Source organism: Coregonus lavaretus (assembly GCF_964263955.1).
Source record: "Coregonus lavaretus genome assembly, contig: HAP1_SCAFFOLD_530, whole genome shotgun sequence".
NCBI classification, from domain to species: Eukaryota; Metazoa; Chordata; class Actinopteri; order Salmoniformes; family Salmonidae; genus Coregonus; species Coregonus lavaretus.
Window position 1 is genome coordinate 217369 of NW_028165582.1, and position 22649 is coordinate 240017.

Sequence of the window (22649 nt, forward strand, 5' to 3'; positions counted from 1 at the left end):
GATCCTACCAGGGATTATTTATGTATGATGTTGGTAGAATGTATACATTGGGATAGTAGTAAGGATCCTACCAGGGATTATTTATGTATGATGTTGGTAGAATGTATACATTGGGATAGTAGTAAGAGGCCGGTGGGTAAATGACTAAGATTCAAGCCTCCCGTCAGTTAGGGAGATTTGTTTCTTTATTGTGTGTTTAGTTGTACCTTTACCTTCCTGTAGTTGGTCATTTGGAAGGATTCTGTATGGAGGAATGGTCTAAGATCACTCCAACTCAGAAAACATTTTAGAAAAAGGCTCAGTGCCGTTATCCTCGCAAGGGAGGTATTGAAAGGGAGAGCCAATTTTGACCCCTACCTTTTAGAGAAAAAAAGTATTACTTGTTAAACAAAATCTCTTTCTCTGAGCAATTGTATTAGTATAAAATCATCATTTAATTTAATAATTTGGGACCCCACTGTATACTTCAAAGTTAGAGATATGTTGAACCTCATAATGATTCTACATTTTATAGTATGCCATGGCCTTTACTGGCCAAAGGTTAAACTACTGTTATGGTAATGCTATACTATGGTGTTGAGTCAATAGACTTTGACTAGATATTATTGCATCCAAAGATCAACTGTACCTACAACATAGATACAGAGCCACTTGTCATCAGGAAGGTGCTCTCTCAGCACAACGGAAAATATCTCAATGACTTGACATGATCTGGTCGTGAATACAGGCTACAAGGTAAGAATCTTCCAAGGGATTATTGTAAAGTGTGTAGGGAAATTAAATATATGGTGTTATTATAGTATAGAGAATGACAGTAAAACACTCAGATTTAACAGTCCATTTCACCTGGGACAGGTACGTGTCAGTTCAATCATACAAAATGGCGCTAACTGGGCGTAGGCAAGTCAAATTCAAAAACATATTGTTGTTCATATCTCGTATTATATGATTTGTACATCGTGGTTATTTTACAATTTGTAAAAATGTTAATGTATCATAGTTCTAAATCATCTTTCAGAATATCAGAACTTTTGTTGTTTTCAAAATTACAATGAGCTCCTGCTTCCTGTGTAATTTGGTATGAAACCTGAACGTACTTTTCTTAACATTGATATTAAGAATTGAATTAAATAATATCATAATCATATCAGACCTGTTGAACAAAGCAACACACTAGAATGAGTGGAATTATTACAAGAGAAAGTGAGACATTATTATCATTTTTATTTTAGTTTATTTTAGTTTTAGTTTTAGATCAGCTTTAATATTTCATATTGTAACTTCCATCAATCCCCCATTATTATTATTATTATTATTATTACTATTATTATTATTAGTTCCACTACATGGAGAAAAGGTGAAAAATATCAGTCATGACTACATGTTGATGTGATTGCATTAAATCTCCTGAACGTTTGGACGTATCTGTTGGTAAATATTTGATTTCTAAGAGATAATGAATAAAATAGAACAATTGACCTTCAAGAATTAGTTGTCACTGTGTTCACCACAACCAACATGCTGCATCTCTGTTTAGGGGTCAGTGGTCTAAAATGAGTCTCTCTGGGGAGAGAGAGGAGGGGGTCCCTGCCTCTAAAATGAATCTCTCTGGGGAGAGAGAGGAGGGGGGCCCTGCCTCTAAAATGAGTCTCTCTGGGGAGAGAGAGGAGGGGGTCCCTGCCTCTAAAATGAGTCTGTCTGGGGAGAGAGAGGAGGGGGTCCCTCGCTCTAAAATGAATCTCTCTTGGGAACATGACACCAAAGCTAAGAGGTGAGATGACAATGTTGTTTAAGAATTTATAAGGAGTTTATTTCTAAAACGTTATATCTATATTTTCATGTTTGTTCTTTTCCATCAGAAATGATTGCTTATGGGTACCTTCATGTGTCTGTCAGATATTGTTGTTCTGAGATTTTAATTAATAGATTTTTGTGTATGAATTTTTGTTTTGCAAAACGCTATATAGCTGGAATGAAATGTTTGTATCCTGTATATTTGACTGTGATATGTGGTTGTCTCACCAGCACACACACACACACACACACACACACACACACACACACACACACACACACACACACACACACACACACACACACACACACACACAAACAAACATCTTTACCAGCATACACACACATCTTTACCAGCATACACACACACATCTATAGAAGTTGTTCGTTGTTACAAGCGGAATTCTGACAATACTACCGTCAAATCAACACACTCTTCACTGCTGTTCAAACCAAAAAGGGTTCTATCACCTGCTTAATATATGGAACCACTAAAAGTTCTATATAGAAACCTTTTATAGGGTTCTTTGATCAGAACTCTAGAGGTTCTTCTTCCCTGAACCAAAATGGTTCCATATAGAACCCTGCATGGTGCCATTTATGAATTATGGCTACTACTATTAAATAGGAATATTTTTTGCTAAGAATATATAGGACAATATATGACAATAGGAATGGTTAAAAAAATCCCAATATTCATTTAAAATTATCCTTAGAAATAGCAGTGCTGGGGATTTGGAAAGCCATAGCCAGTCAATCAACAACAGAATAATACTCTTATGAAAAATATTGACCTTTAATTTAGTCTGTGGATACAATGTGACTAGAAAGGTTTAAAATGCATGTATGACATCACAGCACAGTTGAAAAAAATATGGCAGGTGGAAATCAAAAGAGGATGTTCTAAGGAGATAGGTGGGCGGGGCTGAGAGTAGCAGAGGGGTGGGATTAAAAAGATCATGATCGGTAATAGTCATTACTGTAAACACTATAGATGTCTGAGTACTATCTATCCAAAATGTAATGTGTATAAGTAATTATTATTATTATTATTATTATTATTATTATTATTATATATATAAAAAAGTAATTACTGTGTATAAAAGTATTGTATGGGGGGTAGAATTGATCTTGGTTATATGCAAACACACTGGTGGCCAGGGAGGCATCTCTTTGTTTGAACGATGGCCCACGTCAACTCTGGCTGACTTCTTTACAATACAATACATTACAATACAGTACAACTTTGTCCATTAGTTACAGCAAACAACAAAAACATGTATTCTGCTCCGTTCTTAACCCCCCCCCCAAACAGCAGACCTCACACATACAGTTGAGACCAGCACAGGTTCAAGCTGCAGTGCAGCGCCCCTGGATGGAGAGCATGTTGTGGGGTTAAGGGCCTTGCTCAAGGGCCCAACGAAAGGTGAATGTTTTGAGGATGTGAACCCATTAGCTCTCCAGGGGTCAGATCAATTCCGCCCGTTCTTTCCAGCACCCGGCCCGGGATTCAAACTGGACACTTTTCGGCCACAGGTCCAACGCCTGCCACAGCTCCAACTAATTTGCCGCTGGGCGAAAACCTGAGTTAATATTCAGAAATAAGCATGAGTTAATCTGCCAAAATGAAGACAAAATGTTATGCAGACATCATTATTATGATAACATACATTCAGTTGTCATCAGCAGCAGCCACAAGAGAGAGCCTCTGATAGTTCTGGGTTACTGCCAGACTGAGCAAAACATAGATAGTGTGTTAAAAGACATGTAATGATTAACTAGGATATTGAATCACCAACATTTATTATACATAATTATTATACAGAAATCATTGTCAAAAGCTGAAGAGAAACTGTTGCATGTAGGTCTATATTATTTATGGATTGATCATATAGAAATATAGAAACATTATTTTAACTACTCCAAAGCAATTACATGTGGCACAGGAACCACTGACTCGCTGCATTATTCTATAGTATTATCAAGACACCTGCTGTTAACTCTTAACTGGTTAGGACAGCTCATGAGGTGTCCTAAATATCTACCGACTAGGTGGGACTAGAGGCTTCAGGCATAGCTTTAATTTATACCCATAAGAGTAGGACTAAAACGGCTTTATTCTCAGAACTTATACAACACATTTTCTACTCTGAGACACTTTGTGGATATTGGCCCAGATCTCAAAATATTGTTATATTGTTATAAAATAACTTTGAATGTTTGTTTTACATATACATATATATATATATATATATATATATATGAATATTACTAATGTAAGCCAGTGTAAAGACTGGGTTTAGTTTATTGTGTTGCTCTGCTCATGTCCGTACAGAACTGTCCGCGTCCACGTACGGTTTGGCGCCAAGCATATTGTCCAGTTACGCGCAGAGTGGTCTGAGGTGATGTTGGGGAATAATGATGGAGTTTGTTACAGTGTTGAGACACCGAAGTTTATTGTTCAATTTGCTTTTTGGTCAGTGACAGTATGAGTGTTGCCAGATCCTTTTCACTCGCTATTCTTGTTTAATTGTGTGGTTAACCGGATTCGTCATCATCCTCGAGACGAGGCACAGACGAACGACCTGCTAGCTAGCCAAGCTAGTCGGTACAGCTAGCTAAGCTAGCTACTCTATCAGCAGCATCCTAGTTATCCTAGGTACCACTACATCATCACCGGCTGCCTGCATTTCTTGTGGTCCGAAGGCCTTATGTTTGGGCATTTTTCACCCTACCAGCTCCTATTAGTTCTATTGAGCTCCGTGACACCGACTCACCTTCAGAACGTTCTATTCCCAGCCCATTGTTCTGCGTCACAATGCCAGCTTCACTATTGTTATCAATGAGACCTGCCTGCATTAACCCTGTAGGTTTACCTCAGGTAACTTATTATTAACAAGGTTACGGCTACTTGGTGAGCGTTAACCCTGTAGGTTTACCTCAGATAACTTATTATTAACAAGGTTACAGCTACTTGGTGAGCGTTAACCCTGTAGGTTTACCTCAGGTAACTTATTATTACCAAGGTTACGGCTACTTGGTGAGCGTTAACCCTGTAGGTTTACCTCAGGTAACTTATTATTAACAAGGTTACGGCTACTTGGTGAGCGTTAACCCTGTAAGTTTACCTCAGGTAACTTATTATTAACAAGGTTACGAATTCTGCACAGGTTCACTGAATTGCAAACCAAATGGGTATAATGGGGTGATTGTTGTCTAATCGGGTGGTCTAGCTAATGGATTTGTAGATCTGACACAGTTGCTACCTCAGATTATGAGCCTAGCAAGTGTCATGAAGTGTCAGGTCTCCCGAGTGGTGCAGTGGTCTAGTGCCACTAGAGATCCTTGTTGTTGTAGCCGGCCGCGACCGGGAGACCCGTGGGTTCGCTTCCCACGGGGGGCCAGTATGAAAAAAAATAAAAATAATGTATGCACTCACTAACTGTAAATCGCTCTGGATAAGAGCGTCTGCTAAATGATGTAAATATAATGAATGAGTTATGTAGTACCCACATACGGCCACAAGGAGGCGCAAGAGTGCCATAAACCCATACTGTTTTTTGCCATATAAACCCTAAACCTAACAATCAATCAAATGTATTTATAAAGTCCTTTTTACACCAGCAGATGTCACAAAGTGCTATACAGAAACTCTTACCCTACTTATAACCTATTATAGTCGTAACCCCTAATTCTAGGGTAGGGTAGCCTAGAACACTTTTAGCAGCATAAGACCATGAAGCATCAGTTATAGGCTACAAGCAGCAATATGATTGACATAAAATAGCATGCAACCAAATACTATATGTCCCATGATTTTCTAAAATGGTCACTCATTACTTTAGTTAGCTATATATCTCGTATTAGGCCTGTGATGCTTTTGGAAGAGCAATTAAATAGTGACTATAGCAGGTGTTGAACCCCTGGTAAATAATCACTAGTCAGATGCTCCAACCTCAACCCTAGTATACATGCATTTTTAAATATCTAATATTACGATTAAACAACCTCGGAATAGATAAGACAAGAGTGCGTCTTCCAGCCCGCCAATAAATTACATCATGCAACCCTCGCGGTTAGCAAATGTACCTCAACATGCCCCTCGCTTGTGCTAGAAGGCAGAGTGCTCGCTGCTGGTTGATGAATCTGACAATGAATGTACTAGGAAAATACGGTTTTCTCGACCAGAGGTGACTAAATTAATGTTCAGGCTTATTGATAATCGTTATAGTAATGAAGTATAATTTCAAAACATGAGCATAAAAACAGCTAATAATAAACATGAATCATCATTATATTACTTCACATTAATCTGTTACATGCTTTTTCAGTCGTTCCTCTTGCCTTAGCAGTGCCTTCCCAGAACGTAATGTTTTTCTCTGTTGTGTTGAAGTCCAATCAAGCAGGAGAGACCAGCCTCCCCTGTACCCAGCTGTGTGTCCATTAAGAGTGACCAGTCTATGGGTCTTCCTATATTCATCAGAGAGGGAGACTTTTCTACTGAACAAAGGTAAGAAGAACTCATGGATCATGGTCAGTGAGTTAAACAACACTGTCTCTAGTCATTTCTCCTCTCCCATTTTACCATTTCTTTTTGTTGTTTTCATAATCCATAGGCTAATCCCTTTTTCCATTTTCATAGTCCTGAAACAATATTAAACAACACTACATTCCCTCCCTGTGTGTGTGTGTGTGTGTGTCTGTGTGTATGTGTGTGTGTGTGTGTGTGTGTTTGTGCACTCCCTGGATGAGATGTCATCTCTATCCTGATTGCCTAGTCACTTTTACCCCTACCTACATGTACATATTACCTCAACTTCCTGGTACCCCTGCACATTGACTCAGTACTGGTACTCCTTGTATATAGTCTAGTTATTACCACAACTTCCTGGTACCCCTGCACATTGACTCAGTACTGGTACTCCTTATAGCCTCATTACTACCTCAACTTCCTGGTACCCCTGCACATTGACTCGGTACTGGTACTCCTTGTATATAGTCTAGTTATTGCCTCAACTACCTGGTACCCCTGTACATTGACTCAGTACTGGTACTCCTTATAGCCTCATTACTACCTCAACTTCCTGGTACCCCTGCACATTGACTCAGTACTGGTACTCCTTGTATATAGTCTAGTTATTGCCTCAACTACCTGGTACCCCTGCACATTGACTCAGTACTGGTACTCCTTGTATATAGTCTAGTTATTACCACAACTTCCTGGTACCCCTGCACATTGACTCAGTACTGGTACTCCTTATAGCCTCATTACTACCTCAACTTCCTGGTACCCCTGCACATTGACTCGGTACTGGTACTCCTTGTATATAGTCTAGTTATTGCCTCAACTACCTGGTACCCCTGCACATTGACTCAGTACTGGTACTCCTTATATATAGTCTAGTTATTGCCTCAACTACCTGGTACCCCTGCACATTGACTCAGTACTGGTACTCCTTGTATATAGTCTAGTTATTACCTCAACTACCTGGTACCCCTGCACATTGACTCAGTACTGGTACTCCTTATATATAGTCTAGTTATTACCTCAACTACCTGGTACCCCTGTACATTGACTCAGTACTGGTACTCCTTATAGCCTCATTATTATTATTTTATTATGTTACTATTTCCTTTTTTTATTTAGCGAATTGTTGTGACTTTTTAACTCTGCATTGTTGGGAAAGGACTCGTAAGTAAGCATTTCACGGTAAAGTGTTGTATTCGGCGCTTGTGAGAAATACAATTTGATTTGATTTGAAGCTCATGCGCAGAAATACGTCAGTGGGTCTAATGGTCGTCTTGTGCCGAACTGCACATGTGCAGGCTGTCAAATCAAAGGCACTCCTTCGATATAAAGTTGTTTATGACTAACATGAAAATGTGTCCGTTTGTTAAACTACTTAAGACAGAACATTTTCAAAATTGACAACTAAGGAAGTCATTTTTACCTCTCATTGACTTCTCAAACCCTGGCCTGGTCTGCTTCATATGCATTCCCAGAATACATTTTTTACATCAGCAGTTGTCACAAAGTGCTTATATAGAAACCCAGTCTAAAACCCCAAAGAGCAAGCAATGCAGATGTAGAAGCACGGTGGCTAGGAAAAACTCCCTAGAAAGGCAGGAACCTAGGAAGAAACCTAGAGAGGAACCAGGCTCTGAGGGGTGGCCAGTCCTCTTCTGGCTGTGCTGGGGGGAGATTATAAGAGTACATGGCCATTAAGGCCAGATCGTTCTTCAAGATTTTCAAATGTTCATAGATGACCATAGAGTTTTCATTTGAAGCATAATTTGTGTACGTCCCTTGTTTGAATCAATTGCAAAGACATTGGCAACTTTGTATTTGTAGTCAACTTTGTTCTGAATTTATCTGCGGTCACAGAGAGACGGATAAACCATGTGATTCTATGTTTAGCGGAGATCTTCTGTGTATAAAGTGACGTGGGAGGGCAAAAAAGCATCTAACGACGCACTTGGCTGTTCTACAAGTGGTCTGAGGCAGGTGTTAGAATATGAGCGTTTTCAAGTGCAACGTTAATAACGATGGTTTTGGGAAACAGCTCAGAGATTTAACAATGCTCCTACAAAGGTTCTAATGATGAACTTGGCCTTAAGATGCTTTTGGGATACCAGGCCCTGGACAAAAACATCTGCTAAATGACTAAAATATCAAATGTGAATGTTTTACATACAGATCTCATATTACTGTATTGAATTATTATTTTACAATATTTAAATATTGATGTCACAAGTGTATAATTTGTACAGTTCTTTATTAAAAATGTAGTTATTTGTTACATTTAACTGTGTAAAATCTAGCATTACTACTTATTTCTCTGAGAGTTAATTAGATATATAGCATTTTGCAAAAAAAACATTTGTCTCTCTGAAATGAAGCCATTAAGTGATTGATTTTAATCAAACACATGCCTGTTATTGAACAACACCATGCCATGATTAGCTAGTGAAAAAGCACAACCATTTATTTGATAATTTCTTTAAACAATAGAAGCTAATTAACGAACATTTCTGAAAATGGATATATAGCGTTTTGGAATGAAACTCTTGTTATGTTTCCCTATCTGAGCTCAGAGTAGATGAGAGACGTAATGTTTGTCTCTGTTGTGTTGAAGCCCAATCAAGCAAGAGAGACCAGCCTCCCCTGTACCCAGCTGTGTGTCCATGAAGAGTGACCGGTCTATGGCTCATCCTATAATGTTTAGAGAGGGAGACTTTTCTAGTGAACAAAGGTAAGAAGAACTCATGGGTCATGGTCAGTGAGTTAAACAACACTGTCTCTAGTCATTTCTCCTCTCCCATTTTACCATTTCTTTTTGTTGTTTTCATAATCCATAGGCTAAACCTTTTTTCCATTTTCATAGTCCTGAAACAATATTAAACTAACACAACATTCCCTCCCTGTGTGTGTGTGTGTGTGTGTGTGTGTGTGTGTGTGTGTGTGTGTGTGTGTGTGTGTGTGTGTGTGTGAGTGTGTGTGTGTGTGTGTGTGTGTGTGTGCACTCCCTGGATGAGGAAATGTAATCTGATGTTTTGTCCACAGAAACCAACAGGAGAGATCAGAGTCAGAGATTCTCAGTGGTCAGTCTTCCCAGAGTCATCAAACAGACCTGGCCTCCATATTCAGTGTATGTGGTCCTGTTATGTACATTTGTTTTTGTTTACCTCAAGTAAAGTTGATCTGTCAATCATTCATTCATGTGTTAATGAGAAAGCATTTAGTCTCTTGCTTAACTGATTTACTTGATTTATTTCAGTTGCTTGAAGAGAATATTATGACATTTGTGAAGAACGAGCTGAAGATGTTCAAGAGGATTCTTAGTCCAGAACTCCCAGAAGGCTTTGAGAGTCAGAAGCAGGATAAGGAAGTTGTGGACGCTGAATATGAGAAGCAGGAGAGCAGTGCCAGAGAGGGGGCTCTGAAGATCACACTGCACGTCCTGAGGAAAATGAACCAGAAGGAGCTTGCTGACACACTGGAGAAAAGTAAGAGCTGTCTGCCTCATGTTGAATGCTGTTTTAGAACATTTAAAAGCTGTAGCTAAAGTACAGCTAAAGTAGCTGTGTAACTCAGTGATATTGTAGCAGCCTTAACACAAAACCTAGTGACCTCATCAAGTAGCAGAACAATGTGTTGGAGAGAGAGAGAGAGAGAGAGAGAGAGAGAGAGAGAGAGAGAGAGAGAGAGAGAGAGAGAGAGAGAGAGAGAGAGAGAGAGAGAGAGAGAGAGAGAGAGAGAGAGAGAGAGATCTTCAAACTTTATCACACAGTCTTACAATACTGTAGCCATTAAAACAGACATAATATTAATATCCTCTGTGTTATTTCTAGATTCAGATGAGCTTGCTGTGATTTGCCAACGTGAACTCAAATCTAATCTAAAGAAGAAGTTTCAATGTGTATTTGAGGGGATCGCTAAACAAGGAAACCCAACACTTCTCAATAAGATCTACACAGAGCTCTACATCACAGAGGGTGGAACAGGAGAGGTCAATAATGAACATGAGCTGAGACAGATTGAGACAACAACCAGGAAAAAAGCAAGACCAGAGACTGCAATCAAATGTAACGACATCTTCAAACCCTTAACTGGACAAGACAAACTCATCAGAACTGTGCTGACAAAGGGAGTCGCTGGCATTGGAAAAACAGTCTCTGTGCAGAAGTTCATTCTGGACTGGGCTGAAGGAAAAGCAAATCAGGATGTCCAATTTGTATTTTCATTCCCTTTTCGGGAGCTGAATTTGATGAAAGGGAAAAAACATACTTTGATTGAACTTCTCCATCACTTCTCAATGGAAACCAAAAAATCAAGAATCTCCAACTACGACAAGTACAAAGTTCTGTTCATCTTTGATGGTCTGGATGAGTGCCGACTGCCCCTAGACTTCCAGAAGAACAAGATCTGTTGTGATGTCACAAAGTCAACCTCAGTGGATGTTCTGCTGACAAATCTCATCAAGGGAAATCTGCTTCCCTCTGCTCTCCTCTGGATAACTACCCGACCTGCAGCAGCCAATAAGATCCCTTCAGGATGTGTTGACCAGGTGACAGAGGTACGAGGGTTCAATGACCCACAGAAGGAGGAGTACTTCAGGAAGAGATTCAGTGATGAGGACCTGGCCTGCATAATCATCTCACACATAAAGACATCAAGGAGCCTCCACATCATGTGCCACATTCCAGTCTTCTGTTGGATTTCTGCAATAGTCCTTGAACACATGCTGAAACATAAGAGAGAAGAGATGCCCAAGACTCTGACTGAGATGTACTCACACCTTGTGGTGTTTCATACCAAACAGAAGAATGAAAAGTATATTGGGAAAGAAGAGACAGGTCCACACTGGAATAAAGAGAGCATTCTGTCACTGGGAAAACTGGCTTTTCAACAGCTTGTGAATGGCAATCTGATTTTCTATGAAGAAGACCTGAAAGAGGCTGGCATTGATGTCAATGAAGCCTCAGTGTACTCAGGATTGTGCACACAGATCTTTAAAGAGGAATGTGGGCTGTACCAGGAAAAGGTGTACTGCTTCGTGCATCTGAGCATTCAGGAGTTTCTGGCTGCTGTATATGTGTTACTCTCATTCATCAACAACGATGAGAATCTAATGGCCGAACCTCAAGTTACTGAAGTTACTGTCTACAAGAGTGCTGTGGATAAAGCCTTACAAAGTGAGACAGGAAACCTGGACCTTTTCCTCCGATTCCTTCTGGGCCTCTCACTGGAGTCCAATCAGAAGCACTTACGAGGTCTACTGACAAACACAAGAAGCAGCTCACAGAGCCATGAAGAAAGAGTCAATTATATCAAGGAGAAGATCAGGGAGAATCCCTCTCCAGAGAGGTGCATCAATCTGTTCCACTGTCTGAATGAACTGAATGACCATTCTCTAGTGGAGGAGATTTTTATTTATTTTATTTTTTATTTCACCTTTATTTAACCAGGTAAACCAGTTGAGAACAGGTTCTCATTTACAACTGTGACCTGGCCAAGACAAAGCAAAGTAGTGCAACAAAAAACAACACAGAGTTACATATGGGGTAAAAAAATAAAAAAAAAAATAAACATAAAGTCAGAGATACAACAGAAAATATATATACAGTGTGTGCAAATGTAGCAAGTTATGGAGGTAAGGCAATAAATAGGCTATAGTGCAGAATAATTACAATAGTATTAACACTGGAATGCTAGATGTGCAAGAGATTATGTGCAAATAGAGATAATGGGGTGCAAAAGAGCAAATTAAATAACAATATAGGGATGAGGTAGTTGGGTGGGCTAATTTCAGATGGGCTGTGTACAGGTGCAGTGATCGGTAAGGTGCTCTGACAACTGATGCTTAAAGTTATTGAGGGAGATAAGAGTCTCCAGCTTCAGAGATTTTTGCAATTCGTTCCAGTCATTGGCAGCAGAGAACTGGAAGGAATGGCGGCCAAAGGAGGTGTTGGCTTTGGGAATGACCAGTGAGATATACCTGCTGGAGCGCAGACTACGGGTGGGTGCTGCTATGGTGACCAATGAGCTAAGATAAGGCGGGGATTTGCCTAGCAGTGATTTATAGATGGCCTGGAGCCAGTGGGTTTGACGACGAACATGTAGTGAGGACCAGCCAACAAGAGCGTACAGGTCACAGTGGTGGGTAGTGTATGGGGCTTTGGAGACAAAACGGATGGCACTGTGATAGACTACATCCAATTTGCTGAGTAGAGTGTTGGAGGCTATTTTATAAATGACATCGCCGAAGTCAAGGATCGGTAGGATAGTCAGTTTTACGAGGGCATGTTTGGCAGCATGAGTGAAGGAGGCTTTGTTGCGAAATAGGAAGCCGATCCTAGATTTAACTTTGGATTGGAGATTCTTTATGTGAGTCTGGAAGTTGAGTTTACAGTCTAACCAGACACCTAGGTATTTGTAGTTGTCCACATACTCTAGGTCAGACCCGTCGAGAGTGGTGATTCTAGTCGGGTGGGCGGGTGCTAGCAGCGTTCGATTGAAAAGCATGCATTTAGTTTTACTAGTGTTTAAGAGCAGTTGAAGGCTACTGAAGGATTGTTGTATGGCATTGAAGCTCGTTTGGAGGTTTGTTAACACAGTGTCCAATGAAGGGCCAGATGTATACAAAATGGTGTCGTCTGCGTAGAGGTGGATCTGAGAGTCACCAGCAGCAAGAGCGACATCATTGATATACACGGAGAAAAGTGTCGGCCCAAGAATTGAACCCTGTGGCACCCCCATAGAGACTGCCATAGGTCCAGACAACAGGCCCTCCGATTTGACACACTGAACTCTATCTGAGAAGTAGTTGGTGAACCAGGCGAGGCAGTCATTTGAGAAACCAAGGCTATTTAGTCTGCCAATAAGAATGCGGTGGTTGACAGAGTCGAAAGCCTTGGCCAGGTCGATGAAGACGGCTGCACAGTACTGTCTATTATCAATCGCGGTTATAATATCGTTTAGGAGATCCAAAGCTACCTGAGCTCAGGAAGTCTCTCAGAAGAAGAACTCTCACCTGCACAGTGGTCAGCTCTGGTCTTTGTTTTTGCTGACTTCAGAAAAGGAGCTGGATGTGTTTGACCTGAAGAAATACTCCAGATCAGAGGAAGGTCTTCTGAGGCTGCTGCCAGTGGTCAAAGCCTCCAGAGCTGCTCTGTGAGTAGATAAAATGACATTTAAGTCCAAATCATCAAGAAGAAATTCAGTTTAGAGAAAAATATGTATTATAATATGTACATAATATATATTGAAAAACATATTGAATCAATGCATTGATGTTCACATTAGTATAACAATATGACCATACCATTCTAGGAGACGGAAGATTAATCTATATGTTGTTTAAGAGAATAAACCAAATGCATCTGCCATTGTCCTTCTACACTACTGGTGTTAAATCATGATGATTTCTTTGTCAGGCTGTCATTCTGTGGACTCACAGAGGAAGGCTGTGCTTCTCTGGTCTCAGCTCTGAAGTCAAACCCCTCACACCTGAGAGAGCTGGATCTGAGTAACAATGACCTGAAGGATTCAGGAGTGAAGCTGCTCTCTGCTGTACTTGGGGATCCCCACTGTAAACTGGAGACTCTGAGGTCAGTATTCCTGTATTTGTATTTGTATTTATTAAGGATCCCCATTAGCTGCTGCCAAGGCATACTTCTCCCCATCTTAGCTATTGTTGTATCAATATGCTTTGACCATGACAGTCTACAATCCAGGGTTACTCCAATCAGTTTAGTCACCTCAACTTGCTCAATTTCCCCATTATTCATTACGAGATGTAGTTGAGGTTTAGGGTTTAGTGAATGATTTGTCCCAAATACAATGCTTTTAGTTTTGGAAATATTCAGGACTAACTTATTCCTTGCCACCCATTCTGAAACTAACTGCAACTCTTTGTTAAGTGTTGCAGTTATTTCAGTTGCTGTAGTAGCTGGCGTGTATAGTGTTGAGTCATCCTCACACATAGACACACTGGCTTTACTCAAAGCCAGTGGTATGTCGTTAGTAAAGATGGAAAAAAGCAAGGGGCTTAGACAGCTGCCCTGGGGAATTCTTGATTCTACCTGGATTATGTTTGAGAGGGTTCCATTAAAGAACACCCTCTATGTTCTGTTAGTCAAGTAACTCTTTATATATATAATTCATTTATGTACAGTACAGGTGGTGTAAATCCATAACACATAAGTCTTTCCAGCAGCAGACTATGATCGATCATGTCAAAAGCCGCACTGAAGTCTAAAAAAACAGCCCCCACAATCTTTTGATCATCAATTTCTCTCAGCCAATCATCAGTCATTTGTGTAAGTGCTGTGCTTGTTGAATTTCCTTCTCTATAAACATGCTGAAAATGTGTTGCCAATTTGATTACAGTAAAATGTTTGAGCCAGTAAAGGGGGCTTTACTATTCTTAGGTAGTTGGTAAACAAGTGATAACTGTTCACCAGATACACATGTGTTTACCAGGCACACATAGTCCACACCATATGTGTTTGGACAGTGAAGCTTACAGTTTTAAATTTGGCGCAATGCTCCAGCATTTTGGATTTGAGATATAATGTTTCATATTAGGTGACAGTACAGAATGTCACCTTTTATTTGAAGGTAATGGTGAGAGGTTAGCATATTTTGTTGTAGCCTCTGTAACTTTCTCACTCATTATTATTCATGATTCATTCATGATATTTCTCAATCTTGGCATCATCAGGATTACTTTAGTAGTGTTTAGAAACATGTTATCTATTCACTTAGAAAGAAAATGACTCAACACCAAAGAATAGCCGTGTGGTTTTAATATGATGTTAATCTTTACAGGCTGTCAGGCTGTCTAGTCACAGAGGAAGGCTGTGCTTCTCTGGTCTCAGCTTTGAAGTCAAACCCCTCACACCTGAGAGAGCTGGATCTGAGTAACAATGACCTGAAGGATTCAGGAGTGAAGCTGCTCTCTGCTGGACTGGGGAATCCCCACTGTAAACTGGAGACTCTGAGGTCAGTATTCCTGTAGTTGGTCAACAAGTGATAACTGTTCACCAGATCCACATGTGTTTACCAGGCACACATAGTCCACACCATATGTGTTTGGACAGTGAAGCTTACAGTTTTACATTTGGTTCCATGCTCCAGCATTTTGGATTTCCGATAAAAAAAATCATATTAGGTGACAGTACAGAATGTCACCTTTTATTTGATGGTAATGGTGAGAGGTTAGCTGTTTTGTTGTAGCCTCTGTAACTTTCTCACTCATTATTATTCATGATTGATTTATGATTTGTATTAATCAAGGAATCATCAGGATTCATTCAGTAATGTTTAGAAACATGTTATCTACTCACTTAGACAGAAAATGACTCAACACCAAGGAATAGTAGTGTGGTTTTAATATGATTAGACTCTTTGCAGGCTGTCAGGCTGTCTAGTCACAAAGGAAGGCTGTGCTTCTCTGGTCTCAGCTCTGAAGTCAAACCCCTCACACCTGAGAGAGCTGGACCTGACTAACAATGACCTGAAGGATTCAGGAGTAAATCTGCTCTCTGCTGGACTGGGGAATCCCCACTGTAAACTGGAGACTCTGAGGTCAGTATTCCTGTATCACTCAATGAACACACACACACACACACACACACACACACACACAAACTGGGCACACACACACACACACTGGACACACACACACACAATGATTAATTTAGTAGTGTTTAGAAACATGTTATCTACTGTTAATAATGATACATTACTTCATTTATATACAGTACCAGTCGAAAGTTTGGACACACCTACTCATTCAAGGGTTTTTCTTTATTTTTACTATTTTCTACATTGTAAAATAATAGTGAAGACATTAAAACTATGAAATAACACAAATGGAATCATGTAGTAACCAAAAGAGTGTTTAACAAATGAAAATATATTTTATATTTGAAATTCTTCAAATAGCCACCCTTTGTCTTGATGACAGCTTTGCACAATCTTGGCATTCTCTCAACCAGCTTCACCTGGAATGCTTTTCCAACAGTCTTGAAGGAGTTCCCACATATGCTGAGCACTTGTTGGCTGCTTTTCCTTCACTCTGCCGTCCGACTCATCCCAAATCATCTCAATTGTGTTGAGGTCGGGTGATTGTGGAGGCCAGGTCATCTGATGTAGCACTCAATCACTCTCCTTCTTGGTCAAATAGCTGTTACACAGCCTGGAAGTGTGTTGTGTCATTGTCCTGTTGAAAAACAAAGCCCAAACCAGATGGGATGGCGTATCGCTGCAGAATGCTTTGGTAGCCATGCTGGTTAAGTGTGCCTTGAATTCGAAATAAATTATTATTAAAAAAAAAACATTTTTAGTCATTTAGCAGACGCTCTTGTCCAGAGCTACTTACAGTTAGTGAGTGCATACATTATTTCTTTTATTTTTCGTACTGGCCCCCCGTGGGAATCAAACCCACAACCCTGGCATTGCAAACACCATGCTCTACCAACTGAGCTACATCCCTGCCGGCCATTCCCTCCCCTTCCCCCTGGACGAATTGTGCGCCGCCCCATGGGTCTCCCAGTCGCGGCCGGCTACGACAGAAACTGGATTCGAACCAGGATCTCTAGTGGCACAGCTAGCACTGCGAAATAGTGCCTTAGACCACTGCGCCACTCGGGAGAGACTATATCACAGACAGTGTCACCAGCAAAGCACCCCCACACCATCACACCTCCTCCTCATGCTTTACGGTGGGAACTACACATGCCGAGATCATCCGTTCACCCACACCGCTTCTCACAAAGACACGGCGGTTGGAACCAAAAATCTCCAATTTAGACTCCAGACCAAAGGACAAATCTCCACTGGTCTAATGTCCATTGCTCGTGTTTCTTGGCCCAAGCATGTCTCTTCTTCTTATTGGTGTCCTTTAGTAGTGGTTTCTTTGCTGCAATTCAACCATGAAGGCCTGATTCACACAGTCCCCTCTGAACAGTTGATGTTGTGATGTGTCTGTGACTTGAACTCTGTGAAGCATTTATTTGGGCTGCAATTTCTGAGGCTGGTAACTCTAATGAACTTATCCTCTGCAGCAGAGGTAACTCGGGGTCTTGCATTCCTGTGGTGGTCCTCATGAGAGCCAGTTTCATCATAGCGCTTGATGTTTTTTGCTACTGCACTTGAATAAACTTTCAAAGTTCTTGAAATGTTCCATATTGACTGACCTTCATGTCTTAAAGTAATGATGGACTGACATTTCTCTTTGCTTATTTGAGCTGTTCTTGCCATAATATGGACTTGGTCTTTCACCAAATAGGGCTATCTTCTGTATACCTTGTCACAACACAACTGATTGTCTCAAATGCATTAAGAAGGAAATAAATTCCACAAATGAACTTTTAAGAAGGCACACCTTTTAATTGAAATGCATTCCAGGTGACTACCTCATGAAGCTGGTTGAGAGAATGCCAAGAGTGTACAAAGCTTTCATCAAGGCAAAGGGTGGCTATTTGAAGAATCTCAAATATAAAATATATTTTGATTTGTTTAACACTTTTTTGGATGCTACATGATTCCATATGTGTTATTTCATAGTTTTGATGTCTTCACTATTATTCTACAATGTAAAAACTAGTTTAAAAAAAAAATATTGAATGAGTAGGTGTGTTCAAACTTTTGACTGTACTGTATATATACATTTATGAATAGATATGCCAGGTTTCAGGACTCTGATGTATCTGAAAATGTTGAAATAAAATATTTTCACCACCGAAGAATAGCAGTGGGATTTTAAAATGATTTTAATCTGTCAGGCTGTCAGGCTGTCTAGTCACAGAGCAAGGCTGTGCGTCTCTGGTCTCAGCTCTGAAGTCAAACCCCTCACACCTGAGAGAGCTGGATCTGAGTAACAATGACCTGAAGGATTCAGGAGTGAAGCTACTCTCTGCTGGACTGGGGGATCCCCACTGTAAACTGGAGACTCTGAGGTCAGTATTCCTGTAGTTGGTCAACAAGTGATAACTGTTCACCAGATCCACATGTGTTTACCAGGCACACATAGTCCACACCATATGTGTTTGGACAGTGAAGCTTACAGTTTTACATTTGGCGCTATGCTCCAGCATTTTGGATTTGAGATAGAATGTTTCATATGTGGCGACAGAACAGAATGTCACCTTTTATTTGAGGTTAATGGTGAGAAATTAGCATGTTTTGTTGTATCCTCTCACTCATTATTATTCATGATTCATTCATGATTTTTCTTAATCATGGCATCATCAGGATTAATTTAGTAGTGTTTAGAAACATGTTAATTACTCACTTTGACAGAAAATTACTCCAGTCATCATCCACCATTCAGTTACAATTGGGCAAAACATAACCCAAAACACAACCAAAACAAACTGCAAATGCAACCAACGAGATTACCAAATACTAAACGTTTGACTACTTTAATACACTAGAAGTTAAATGGTCAGAATAATTATTACTTCTTCAAATAGGGGGACAAGATACATAAAGTGATTAATTTCTAAATGGTGAAACAGATATGTATGAAAATATCCTCAAATAAAAGGTGACATTATATACTGTCACCTCATATGAAACATTTGATCTCAAATCCAAAATGCTGGAGTATAGAGCCACATTTAAAATGTTAGCTTCTCTGTCAAAATAGATATAGTGTGGAGTGTATACTCAATACAATCTAAATCTGATACCTCAATGTCTGACTTTTGATTGATACTGCTTTTTAAACTGCTCTGGTCAGTCTACTCAAATATTTGTACTTTTATATTTTTCTCTCTACAAGCAATACTTTGATAATTTGTCATTTCTAATAATGATACATTCATTTATGAATAGATATGGAAGGTGTCAGGACACTGATATATCTGAATATGTTGAAAATATATACTGTCACTATTTTCACCACCAACGAATAGCAGTGTGGTTTTAATATGATTTGACTCTTTGCAGGCTGTTAGGCTGTCTAGTCACAGAGGAAGGCTGTGCTTCTCTGGTCTCAGCTCTGAAGTCAAACCCCTCACACCTGAGAGAGCTGGATCTGAGTAACAATGACCTGAAGGATTCAGGAGTGAAGCTGCTCTCTGCTGAACTGGGGAATCCCCACTGTAAACTGGAGACTCTGAGGTCAGTATTCCTGTAGTTGGTCAACAAGTGATAACTGTTCACCAGATCCACATGTGTTTACCAGGCACACATAGTCCACACCATAAGTGTTTGGACAGTGAAGCTTACAGTTTTACATTTGGTGCTATGCTCCAGCATTTTGGATTTGAGATAGAATGTTTCATATTAGGTGACAGTACAGAATGTCGCCTTTTATTTGATGTTAATGGTGAGAGGTTAGCATGTTTTGTTGTAGCCTCTGTAACTTTCTCACTCATTATTATTCATGATTCATTCATGATATTTCATATTTCATTTCATCATGGCAGTCACAGGCTTGATGTAGGCATTGCGTTCAAAGAATATGGGACCAAATACTAACCTTTTGACTACTTTAATACACTATAAGTTAGTTGGTCAGAATACTTATGACTTCTTCAAATAGGGGGACTAGATACATAAAGTGCTTTCATTTCTAAACGGTGAAACAGATATGTATTAAAATACCCTCAAATAAAAGGTGACATTATATACTGTCACCTCATATGAAACATTTGTTTTCAAATCAAAATGCTGGTGTATAGAGCCACATTTAAAATGTCAACTTCACTGTCAAAATAGATATGGTGTGGACTGTATACTCAATACAATCTAAATCTGATACCTCACTGTCTGTCTTTTGACTCATACTGCTTTTTAAACTGCTCTGGTCAGTCTACTCAAATATTTGTACTATACATTTTTCTCTCTACAACCAATATTTTGATAATTTCTAATAATGATTGACACATTCATTCATTTATGAATAGATATGGCAGGTTTCAGGACACTGATATATACAGAACATACAGAACAGCGCCGGAGAAGATGGCTGCGGTTTTACAGCCCTCTAACCAATTGTACTATTATGTGTGTTTTTCCGCGTTATTTGTAATTTATTTTGTACATAATGTTTCTGCCATCGTCTCTTATAACCAAAAAGAGCTTCTGGATATCAGGACAGCGATTACTCACCTCGTATTGGACGAAGATTTTTTCTTCAACGAGGCGGCCGCGAAGGATATCATACATACACCCGACAAGGCACAAATCCCCGTCATTCTCGTGAGGAAGAGACGGAGATATCGTGGACGGAGATCGGGGTGCCTTGTAAGGATCCGACGGCGAGCGAGTAAACTGCCTCTTCCATCAATCCTATTAGCCAACGTTCAATCTTTTGAAAATAAAGTGGACGACTTAAGATTACGGTTATCCTACCAACGGGACATTAAAAACTGTAATATCTTATGTTTCACCGAGTCGTGGCTGAACGACGACAATGATAACATTCAGCTAGCAGGCTATACGCTACATCGGCAGGACAGAACGGCTGACTCCGGTAAGACAAGGGGTGGCGGTCTGTGTATATTTGTAAACAACAGCTGGTGCACAAAACCAAATACTAAGGAAGTCTCGAGGTTTTGCTCGCCTGAGGTAGAGTATCTTATGATAAGCTGTAGACCACACTATTTACCAAGAGAGTTTTCATCTATATTTTTCATAGCTGTCTATTTACCACCACAAACCAATGCTGGCATTAAGATTGCACTGAATTAGTTGTACAAGGCCATTAATCAACAGGAAAACGCTCATCCAGATGCAGCACTCCTAGTGGCCGGGGACTTTAATGCAGGGAAACTTAAATCCGTTCTACCTAATTTCTACCAGCATGTTAAATGTGCAACCAGAGGGGAAAAAAAACTCTAGACCACCTTTACTCCACACACAGAGACGCATACAAAGCTCTCCCTCGCCCTCCATTTGGCAAATCTGACCATAACTCTATCCTCCTGATTCCTGCTTATAAGCAAAAACTAAAGCAGGAAGCACCAGTGACTCGGTTAATAAAAAAGTGGTCAGATGACTCAGATGCTAAGCTACAGGACTGTTTTGCTAGCACAGACTGGAACATGTTCCGGGATTCTTCAGACAGCATTGAGGAGTACACCACATCAGTCACTGGCTTCATCAATAAGTGCATCGATGATGTCGTCCCCACAGTGACCGTACGTACATACCCCAACCAGAAGCCATGGATTACTGGAAACATCCGCACTGAGCTAAAGGGTAGAGCTGCCGCTTTCAAGGAACGGGACTCTAACCCGGACGCTTATAAGAAATCCCGCTATGACCTCCGACGAACCATCAAACAGGCAAAGAGTCAATACAGGTCTAAGATTGAATCGTACTACACTGGCTCTGACGCTCGTCGGATGTGGCAGGGCTTGAAAACTATTACAGACTACAAAGGGAAGCACAGCCGCGAGCTGCCTAGTGACACAAGCCTACCAGACGAGCTAAACCACTTCTATGCTCGCTTCGAGGCAAGCAACACTGAAGCATGCATGAGAGCACCAGCTGTTCCGGATGACTATGTGATCACGCTCTCCGTAGCCGATGTGAGTAAGACTTTTAAGCAGGTCAACATTCACAAGGCCACGGGGCCAGACGGATTACCAGGACGTGTACTCCGAGCATGTGCTGACCAACTGGCAAGTGTCTTCACTGACATTTTCAACATGTCCCTGACTGAGTCTGTAATACCAACATGTTTCAAGCAGACCACCATAGTCCCCGTGCCCAAGGACTCTAAGATAACCTGCCTAAATGACTACCGACCCGTAGCACTGACGTCTGTAGCCATGAAGTGCTTTGAAAGGCTGGTCATGGCTCACATCAACAGCATTATCCCAGAAACCCTAGACCCACTCCAATTTGCATACCGCCCAACAGATCCACAGATGATGCAATCTCTATTGCACTCCACACTGCCCTTTCCCACCTGGACAAGAGGAACACCTACGTGAGAATGCTATTCATTGACTACAGCTCAGCATTCAACACCATAGTGCCCTCTAAGCTCATCACTAAGCTAAGGATCCTGGGACTAAACACCTCCCTCTGCAACTGGATCCTGGACTTCCTGACGGGCCACCCCCAGGTGGTAAGGGTAGGTAACAACACATCTGCCACACTGATCCTCAACACGGGGGCCCCTCAGGGGTGCGTGCTCAGTCCCCTCCTGTACTCTCTGTTCACCCATGACTGCATGGCCAGGCACGACTCCAACACCATCATTAAGTTTGCCGACGACACAACAGTGGTAGCCCTGATCACCGACAACGATGAGACAGCCTATAGGGAGGAGGTCAGAGATCTGGCCGTGTGGTGCCAGGACAACAACCTCTCCCTCAACGTGACC

General features: G+C 40.6%; 2 protein-coding genes across 2 annotated transcripts in view; both read left to right on the forward strand.

The window, feature by feature from the left end:
• The window catches only part of LOC311115710 (NLR family CARD domain-containing protein 3-like), a 105908-nt gene that overhangs the window by 77797 nt on the left and 5462 nt on the right, over nt 1-22649 (forward strand). The gene's annotated exons all lie outside the window — the stretch shown is intronic.
• On the forward strand, nt 467-19789 carry LOC311115703 (NLR family CARD domain-containing protein 3-like; the record flags this gene model as incomplete). Its single annotated transcript, XM_084190853.1, has 8 exons — nt 467-735; nt 1538-1771; nt 6188-6304; nt 8931-9047; nt 9359-9443; nt 9573-9717; nt 10147-11662; nt 19738-19789. The coding sequence occupies exons 2-8, from the start codon at nt 1554-1556 to the stop codon at nt 19787-19789; spliced, it is 2250 nt and encodes a 749-aa protein (XP_084046979.1). The 5' UTR covers nt 467-735; nt 1538-1553.